The 11149-nt window shown below is 50.9% G+C and overlaps 1 protein-coding gene across 3 annotated transcripts in view; it reads right to left on the bottom strand.

Annotated features, from left to right (window-relative positions):
- Positions 1 to 1163: 1163 nt before the first annotated feature.
- Positions 1164 to 11149, bottom strand: part of RNPS1 (RNA binding protein with serine rich domain 1) — a 50770-nt gene continuing 40784 nt past the window's right edge. For 2 of the 3 annotated variants that reach the window (XM_076055673.1, XM_076055674.1), the window contains exon 7: positions 1164 to 4701. In XM_076055673.1, the coding sequence (XP_075911788.1) occupies positions 4611 to 4701 (91 nt within the window). In that variant the 3' untranslated portion in view covers positions 1164 to 4610. The remainder of the gene's footprint in view (positions 4702 to 11149) is intronic. The other variant, XR_012930560.1, reaches the window with a different exon arrangement.

Raw genomic sequence — 11149 nt, 5'->3', positions numbered from 1 at the left:
GGCCTCCCCTAGGTCGACTCAGCCTCAAATTAGTTACCTGGTGGAGCGGTGTGTAGTGAACATCGCCACAGGGTGGAGAGACAAAGGCGACCGGGCTAACAGCACTTGCCCCTACAGCCTGTCAAGGCTATACGGGGGATCTTTGTCTTTGTGTGTGCAGTTCGCGAACAGCACTTGCCCCTACAGCCTGCCAAAGGCTATACGGGGGATCTTTGTCTTTGTGTGTGCAGTTCGCGAACAGCACTTGCCCCTACAGCCTGTCAAGGCTATATGGGGTATCTTTGTTTGTGTCTGTATATACGTGTATAAGGGTGTGGAGGCAGTCGCCCTCCAACAGCAACGGAGGGCGGAGGAGCGACGCTCACAACAACGAGCGGAGCGCCGGGTGGCTAAAGCACAGCGGGTTGGCACAGTAGGGGGCACAGGTGGTGCATCAGCCACTCGTCTCAGTCAGTCGACCCGTGGCACCTGCTGGGTCTGCTGCCCCGTGACCTCCTGCCAGCGGGCGTTCGACACTTCACGTGGTAGCCTCAAGGTGCACGTGGCCTGGCACAAGCGTCGTGGTGACGTCACCGCCAATGAGTGGCGAATGGCGGTTGTTGTTGTTGTTGGTTATCGTGAGGAGCAGTGTGTCTGTGTGATTTATATGCGAGTGACGAGTTTATGTAGAAGTGCGTGCGAATTTGTGAGTTATCGTACGAGTGATTGTATGAGTGTATGATGAGTGTATGAGTGATTGTATGAGTGTATGATTATGAGTGAATGAGTGTATATGATTATATGAGTGAATGATTGGATGAGTGAATGATTGCATGAGTGTGTGTATGAGTGATTGTATGAGTGAATGATTGTCGGAGTGATTGTATGAATGAGTGTATGATTACGAGTGTATGATTATATGAGTGAATGTGAGTGTATGAGTGAATGATTGTATGATTGTACGAGTGTATGAGTGACTGTATGAGTGATTTATGTGTATGATTGTGTATGAGTGAGTGAATGCATGAGTGTATGAGTGATTGCATAAGTGTGAATATGAGTATATCAGTGAGTGTATGAGTGAATGAGTGATTGCGTGAGTGAATGAGTGTATGCGTGATTGTATGTGTATGAGTGATTGTACGTGTATGTACACAGAGCACGCTTCAAAAACACGTCACCACTTTATATGGGACTATCGTTTTTAATGGAAAAAGGAAATCAAACACGGCAACGTGATGACACATGTACGCTTACAGTTTCGGAAGGTCAAAGAGTCCATCTCACTTGCTCACCACCCTAGTCTCGAATCCTCTAAACGTGTCCTCCTCCGAGTCTGGAGGCGGCTTATCCCTTGTGGTGGCGTTGCAAACTCTCGCAAGTGTTTGTACGCGTGTGTGAGTACGTGTGTGTGAGTACATGTGTGACCGTGAGTACGTGTCAGTGAGTACGTGTGTGTACGTGTGTGAACGTGTACGTGCGCGTGAGTGCGTGTTTGAGTACGTGTGAGTACGTGAGTACGTGTTTGAGCACGTGTTTGTGTGTGAGTACGTGTTTTTATTGAGTGGGGAGCGGTCGTGTAGCGGTTAGCGCTACGCTGCGCTATGAACCTGGCGACCCGGGTTCGATTCCCGCTCACGGCCAACACCAGTGACGATTATCTGAACCGGTCCCGGGCCTCCCCTAGGTCGACTCGGCCTCAAATGAGTACCTGGTGCGGTGTGTAGTAAACATCGCCACTGGGGAGACAAAGGCGGTCTGGCGTGGTGCTGGCCACCCACCCCCTCGTGTACCGTTCCGGCCTTCATAGGTGCTCGCTAACAGCACTTGCCCCTACAGTCTGTTAAGGCTAAATGGGGGATCTTTGTACATGTTTGTGCGTACGTGTTTGTGTGCGAGTACGTGTGTACGTGTTTGTGCGTACGTGTGTGGGAGTACGTGTGAGTACGTGTTTAACCAGGCTGGATTGTGTGAGGAGCTCACAAATCCTTGAAAGATCTGGGCAAGGTCCCATCGGTGAGCTCCTCCGGCAGGCAAGGCTGCGATGGCTGGGTCATATAGCCCGCATGCCCAGCCACTGCATGCCGAAACAGCTTTTGTTCAGCCGGATCGAGGGGGCTAAGCGGGCGCGGCACGGGCTAGAGAAGAGATAGAGTGATGTGGTACAGGAGGCACGGGGCTAGAGAAGAGATGGAGTGATGTGGTACAGGAGGACGTGGAGCTGAGTGGACTTGCCGATGACTGGTACCAGCGGTGTCAAGATCGGCCTCTGTGGAGGAGGCTCGTGAAGGACGCTACTGGGCAGTTGGAGGCAGTCGCCCTCCAACAACAACGGAGGGCGGAGGAGCGACGCTCACAACGAGCGGAGCGCAGGGTGGCTAAAGCACAGCAGGTTGGCACAGTAGGGGGCACAGGTGGTGCATCAGCCAGTCATCTCAGTCAGTCGACCCGTGGCACCTGCTGGGTCTGCCCCGTGACCTCCTGCCGGCGGGCGTTCGACACTTCACGTGGTAGCCTCAAGGTGCACATGGCCTGGCACAAGCGTCGTGGTGACGTCACCGTCACTTAGTGGCGAATGGCGGTTGTTGTTGCTGTACGTGTGTGTGTGTCTGTGTACGTGTGTACGTGTACCTGTGTGTGTGAGAGTCTGTGTGTGTACCTGTGTCTGTGTACGTGTGTGTGTACGAGTGACGATCGTGAGGAGCTGGAGGAGTGTCTGTGTGTGTGTACGTGTGTGTTGTATGTGTGTACGTGTGTGTACGTGTGTGTGACTATCGTGAGGAGCTTGAGGAGTGTGAGTGTGTACGTGTGTGTGTGACTATCGTGAGGAGCTTGAGGAGTGTGTGTGTGTCTGTGTGTACGTGTACCTGTGTGTGTGTGTGAGAGTCTGTGTGTGTACCTGTGTCTGTGTACGTGTGTGTGTGTACGTGTGTGTACGTGTACCTGTGTGTGTGTGAGTCTGTGTGTGTACCTGTGTGTGTGTGTGAGTCTGTGTGTGTACCTGTGTCTGTGTATGTGTGTGTGTGTGAGTCTGTGTATGTACGTGTGTGTACGTGTACCTGTGTGTGTGTGAGAGTCTGTGTGTGTACCTGTGTGTGTGTGAGAGAGTCTGTGTGTGTACCTGTGTGTGTGTGAGAGAGTCTGTGTGTGTACCTGTATCTGTGTGTGTGTGTGAGAGTCTGTGTGTGTACCTGTATCTGTGTGTGTGAGAGTCTGTGTGTGTGTGAGAGTCTGTGTGTGTACCTGTGTGTGTGTGAGAGAGTCTGTGTGTGTACCTGTGTGTGTGTGAGAGAGTCTGTGTGTGTACCTGTATCTGTGTGTGTGTGTGAGAGTCTGTGTGTGTACCTGTATCTGTGTGTGTGAGAGTCTGTGTGTGTGTGAGAGTCTGTGTGTGTACCTGTGTCTGTGTGTACGAGTGACTATAGGGAGGAGCTGGAGGCGGGTGTGTCTGTGTGTACGTGTGTGTACGTGTACCTGTGTGTGAGAATCTGTGTACCTGTGTGTGTGTGTGAGAATCTGTGTGTGTACCTGTGTCTGTCTGTGTGTACGTGTGTGTATATGTGTGTACCTGTGTGTGTGTGTGAGAGTCTGTGTGTGTACCTGTGTCTGTGTGTGTGTGTGACTATAGGGAGGAGCTGGAGGCGTGTGTCTGTGTGTACGTGTGTGTATATGTGTGTACGTGTGTGTGTCTGTGTGTACGTGTGTGTATATGTGTGTACGTGTGTGTCTGTGTGTACGTGTGTGTATATGTGTGTACGTGTGTGTGTCTGTGTGTACGTGTGTGTGTGTCTGTGTGCAGGGGCGGAGCCAGCGCCAGGATTTCAGGCCGGGGTGACATTGAACAAATTTTAATTTCAGGAATGATTTAGAGAGAGAGAGAGAGTCAGGCTGCTGAACCAGACGCCATCGGGTGGCGACACGCTCTGACAGTGAAGTTTCACCGAGTCCGAAAGACCGAGTGTCGTACACTTACACGCAGGATGTCACCCACCCTGTCACCACCCACCCACCCCCCCGGCTCCGCCAATGTCTGTGTGTGTGAGTGTGTCTGTGTCTGTGAGTGTACGTGTGTGTGTACGTGTGTCTGTGTGTGTGTGAGTGTGTACGTGTGTGTGTACGTGTGTACGTGTGTCTGTGTGACTATCGTAAGGAGCTTGAGTGTCTGTGTGTGTGTACGTGTGTCTGTGTGACTATCGTGAGGAGCTTGAGTGTCTGTGTGTGTGTGTACGTGTGTGTGTGTACGTGAGTATGTGTCTGTGTGTCTGTGACTATCGTGAGGAGCTTGAGGAGTGTCTGTGTGTGTGAGTGTGTACGTGTGTGTGTACGTGTGTCTGTGTGACTATCGTGAGGAGCTTGAGTGTCTGTGTGTGTGTGTACGTGTGTGTGTATGTGTGTACGTGTGTGTGTCTGTGTGTGACTATCGTGAGGAGCTGGAGGAGTGTCTGTATGTGAGTGTGTACGTGTGTGTGTACGTGTGTACGTGTGTCTGTGTGACTATCGTGAGGAGCTGGAGGAGTATCTGTATGTACCTGTGTGTGTGTGTGTGTCTGTGTGTGTACGTGTGTCTGTGTGTGTACGTGTGTGTATGTGTGTACGTGTGTGTGTACGTGTGTCTGTGTGTATGTGTGTGACTATCGTGAGGAGCTTGAGGAGTGTCTCCGCCGTGCTGGTGAGCGAGAGCGGCGACGCGGAGGTGGGGAGCGGCGACGTGGGGAGCGGGACCTGGAAAACGCGCAGACACACACATACATGGTGTTACACACACATACACACACAGTGTTACACACACACAGTGTTACACACACAGTGTTACACACACATACATGGTGTTACACACACACATACACACACACACGGTGTTACACACACACACACGGTGTTACACACACACACACATGGTGTTACACACAGTGTTACACACACATGGTGTTACACACACATACAGTGTTACACACACATACACACACATACACACGGTGTTACACACACATACATGGTGTTACACACACACAGTGTTACACACACAGTGTTACACACACATACATGGTGTTACACACACACACATACACACACACACGGTGTTACACACACACACACGGTGTTACACACACACACACACATGGTGTTACACACAGTGTTACACACACATGGTGTTACACACACATACAGTGTTACACACACATACACACACATACACACGGTGTTACACACACATACACACACACACACGGTGTTACACACACACACATACACACGGTGTTACACACACATACACACGGTGTTACACACACATACACACACACACACACGGTGTTACACACACACACATACACACGGTGTTACACACATACACACGGTGTTACACACACATACACACGGTGTTACACACACATACACACGGTGTTACACACACACGGTGTTACACACACACACACGGTGTTACACATACATACACACGGTGTTACACACACACATACGGTGTTACACACACACACGGTGTTACACACGCACACGGTGTTACACACGCACACGGTGTTACACACACACACACACGGTGTTACACACACACACACACGGTGTTACACACACACACACACACGGTGTTACACACACACACACATACACACGGTGTTACACACACATACACACGGTGTTACACACACACACGGTGTTACACACACACACACGGTGTTACACACACACACACGGTGTTACACACACATACACACACACATGGTGTTACACACACATACACACGGTGTTACACACACATACACACACACATACACACACGGTGTTACACACACACACGGTGTTACACACACACACACAAGATGTTACACACACACACATACACACACACACGGTGTTACACACACACACACACACAAGATGTTACACACACATACACACACACACACACGGTGTAACACACACATACACAGTGTTACACACACACGGTGTTACACACACATACACACAGAGTGTTACACACACACACATACATACACACACACATGGTGTTACACACACACATACACACACACACGGTGTTACACACACATACACACACATACACACGGTGTTACACACACATACACACGGTGTTACACACATACACACACACATACACACGGTGTTACACAGATACACACATGGTGTTACACACGCATACATACACACACATACACACGGTGTTACACACACATACACACACGGTGTTACACACCCACAGTGTTACACACACACATACACACGGTGTTACACACACATACACACACACTCACACACAGTGTTACACATACACACACACACACATACACACACATACACACGGTGTTACACACACATACACACACGGTGTTACACACCCACAGTGTTACACACACACATACACACGGTGTTACACACACATACACACACACTCACACACAGTGTTACACATACACACACACACATACACACGGTGTTACACACCCACAGTGTTACACACACATACACACGGTGTTACACACACACACGTACATACACACATGGTGTTACACACACACAGTGTTACACACACAGTGTTACACACACATACACATGGTGTTACGCACACACAGTGTTACACACACATACACATGGTGTTACACACACACAGTGTTACACACACATGGTCTTACACACACACATACATACACACATTACACATACACACACATACACACGGTGTTACACACACACATGGAGTTACACACCCACAGTGTTACACACACACATACACACGGTGTTACACACACATACATACACACACATACACACGGTATTACACACACATACGTACACACACACATGGTGTTACACACACATACACACACACACACACGTAAACACACAAACACACGGTGTTACTCACACACATACACACACATACATACACACGGTGTTACACACAACAACAACCGCCATTCGCCACTAAGTGGCGGTGACGTCACCACGACGCTTGTGCCAGGCTATGTGCACCCTGAGGCCACGTGAAGTGTCGAACGCCCGCTGGCAGGAGGTCACGGGGCAGACCCAGGTGCCACGGGTTGACTGACTGAGACGACTGGCTGATGCACCACCTGTGCCCCCTACTGTGCCAACCTGCTGTGCTTTAGCCACCCGGCGCTCCGCTCGTTGTTGTGAGCGTCGCTCCTCCGCCCTCCGTTGTTGTTGGAGGGCGACTGCCTCCAACTGCCCAGTAGCATCCTTCACGAGCCTCCTCCACAGAGGCCGATCTTGACACCGCTGGTACCGGTCATCGGCAAGTCCACTCAGCTCCACGTCCTCCTGTACCACATCACTCCATCTCTTCTCTAGCCCGTGCCGCGCCCGTTTAGCCCCCTCGGTCCGACCGAACAAAAGCTGTTTCGGCATGCGGTGGCTGGGCATGCGGGCTACATGACCCAGCCATCGCAGCCTTGCCTGCCGGAGGAGCTTACCGATGGGACCTTGCCCAGATCTTTCAAGGATTTGTGAGCTCCTCACACAATCCAGCCTGGTTAAACCCAGGATGGATAGTAGGAAGGCTAGCCTAAATGTTTCCAACTGGCGAAGATGTTCCATTAAGGGGGTCCACGTTTCGCAAGCGTAGAGAAGGGAGGGAATGACCGTGGCCGAGAAGACCTGAAGCTTAGTGCGGAGCGACAGACCAGGTAGCTTCCACACAGCGTTACGCAACCGATGAAAAGATATTGCCGCTCGACTGATTCGGAGACCTCTGCTGTTAAACTGGAGCCGGTCATAAGCACACTGCCCAGGTATGGGAAACTCTCCACTCTCTCCAGAACTGCCCCATCACCGATTGGGAGTTGTGGGGGTGGAGTGTCCAATGGTACAAAATACCCAGGCAGGTGCTTAGTTTTGGTGGGGCTGATGGTAAGGACCCATCTCTTAGTGGCACGCTCCAGTCTCAGCAGCAGCATCTCCAACTCATCCTCTGAATGAGCAGCTATTACCAAATCATCGGCATACATAACGTGGTTGACCAATAGGGAGCCATCCCTTGACCGCACCCGGGCATCGATCAGCCTCCCATTATATCTGTACCATATGGAGATTCCCCCCGGTACAGCTATTGAAGGCTTCACGAACTACATGGTCAAAATAGATGTTAAATAATGTGGGAGCCAGAGGACATCCCTGTCGCACCCCAAGGTGTACAGGGAATGGTTCTGACTCCCGGCCACGTAGTTTTACCCGGGCCCGCTCACCATCATGAAGGTCCTTAATGATCGTGAGCAGAGGGTCAGGTACTCCAAAAGCACGAAGAACGACCCAGAGCCCAGGCCTACTGATGGTATCATAGGCCTTGACCAGGTCAATAAAGCAGAGATGTAGGTCTTGTTGGAATTCCCTACACCTCTGCTGTAGCAGACGGACAGAAAATATGGCATCTGTGCAGGACCGCCCTTTCCTGAAACCGCATTGGGGCTCCGCAAGCCTCTCCTCAGCGTGCCTGGCAAGGCGATACTGAATAATCCTTGCCAGGACCTTTCCCGGCACACTGAGGAGTGAGATGCCCCTGTAGTTGTTACTGTCTGTGCGGTCCCCCTTCTTAAAAAGGGGGACCACCAGGGCATCCTTCCAATCCTGCGGAACCCGTCCAGTGGTCCAGACTGTTATGATGTCATATATGGCAGTCTGTGCACAAACGCCACCCTCCCTCAGCATTTCGCTTGGGAGATCATCTCTGCCCGCTGCCTTTCCTGGTCTCAGACTCCGGATCGCCTTCAGTACTTCCTCAACAGATGGCACTTCAACCAGCCACTCACAGGGGGTGACTTCTTCCAATATTTGAGGCACCGCAGCCTCAGCAGGGTCATCATCACTTTGTGCCACGATGTTTTCCTGGCTGAGGGATTTTCCCTCCTCCAGAACCTCACAGAAATGCTCAGCATATCTGCAAACCTGTTCCTGGGGGTCGGAGAATGTATTACCGTTCTTTCCCCTAATGATGATAATAGGTGTGGCTCTGCAGGTTACTTTTTAAATAGAGATTTGTGATCGCGGGCCATTGAGGCAGACTCCATCTCCTCAGCAACCCACGACCACCACCCATCCTTGCAGCGCCTCACGGCTCTCCGAACCTCCGAGCGAAGGCTGCGGTAAAGCCTTCCTCATTCTCTGACGTGGGATTCTGTAGCCGATGACTACAGCTTTTTCTCAACCATCCTGAACATCTCCTCTGTCAGCCAGGATCTCTAGGGAGGTCTGGATCGCGTACCCAAAGCAGCCATTGCAGCTGCATGAGTCACAGTCCTAAACCTCGCCCATTTACCCTCGACATCAGGAGGAGTCGGGGACGATGCCAACTCCAGCCGCAAGCGATGATGAAATTCTCGCTTGCAACTTCCATCAGCTAGCTGAGACCAGGCCACCTTAGGTTGGAATGGGGTCCTGGGTGTACACCCACCACCGGAGTGGAAGAATGGCAGGCGCATCTTACAGATGACTAGTCGATGGTCAGAGGGCAGATCAGCTCCACGGTAGGTCCTGGTGTCAAGGACATGGGCCCGCATTCGCTGGTCCGTCACTATGTAGTCCAGCAGATATTCTTGCTTGGACCCGGCGTGCATCCATGATGTTGTGTGGATGCGCCGATGCCGGAACAGCGTGTTGGTAATTACAAGCCCATGGGCTGCACAAAAATCTAGCAGCCTCCTACCGTTGTTATTGAGCTGATCTGGCCCATGCCCTCCAATCACTCCAGACCAGGTGCCAGTATCATGACCAACTCGGGCATTGAAGTCACCCAACATGATGACTCTATCCCGAGGGGCCACTTTAGCCAGCACCTGTGACAGGAGGTCATAGAAGGCATCTGACTCATCGGCTTTGCCTGCATCCCTCCACGGATGTTCATCTTCGGTGGGGGCATAAGTAACCACGACCACCATTCCTCGCCACCGGTTGATGGGAAGGCGAGCCCAAAGTAGCCTGGGGCTTACAGCTTCCCACACCTCACCGCCACGCTCCCACGCCCCCTTCATTCTTTTGTTCAAAAGAAGACCCACACCCTGTTGTTTGGCAGACTGCTGCCCCGAGTAGAGGACTGTCCACCCCTACACACTACACACGTCACACACGTCACACACTACATACACACACACGTCACACACACTACACACACTACACACACACACACTACACACACTACATACACACACACTACACACACCACACACACACACTACACACACCACACACACACTACACACACACTACACACACACTACATACACACACACGTCACACACACTACACACACGCACTACACACACTACACTATACACACACACACACACGTCACACACACTACACACACACACACTACACACACAAACACTACACACACAAACACTACACACACACACACTACACACACACACACGTCACACACTACACACACACACTACCACACACACACTACATACACACACGTCACACACACACTACACACATACACACACACGTCACACACTACATACACACACACACTACACACATACACACACACGTCACACACGTCACACACACTACACACACACTACACACACACTACACACACACTACACACACCCTACACACACACACTACACACACACACACACACACGTCACACACACTACACACACACACACTACACACACACACACTACACACACACACTACATACACACACACGTCACACACACTATACACACACACTACACTACACACACTATACACACACACGTCACACACACTACATACACACACACGTCACACACACTACACTACACACACTACATACACACACACACGTCACACACACTACACACACACTACACACACACACTACACTACACACACACACTACACACACACTACACACACACTACACACATACACACACACACACTACACACACACTACACACACACTACACACTACATACACACACACTACATACACTACATACACACACACGTCACACACACTACACACACTACACACACTACACACACACACTACATACACACTACACACACACTATACACACACACGTTACACACACTACACACTACACTACATACACACACACGTCACACACTACATACACACACACTACACACACACACTACATACACACACACTATACACA

This window comes from Petromyzon marinus, chromosome 72, assembly GCF_048934315.1.
Source record: "Petromyzon marinus isolate PM22_M1 ecotype Great Lakes invasive population chromosome 72, UKy_Petmar_22M1.pri1.0, whole genome shotgun sequence".
In the NCBI taxonomy this organism is placed as follows: Eukaryota; Metazoa; Chordata; class Hyperoartia; order Petromyzontiformes; family Petromyzontidae; genus Petromyzon; species Petromyzon marinus.
The sequence above is the reverse complement of the archived record's forward strand: the minus strand, read 5'-3'. Positions and strand labels throughout refer to the sequence as shown.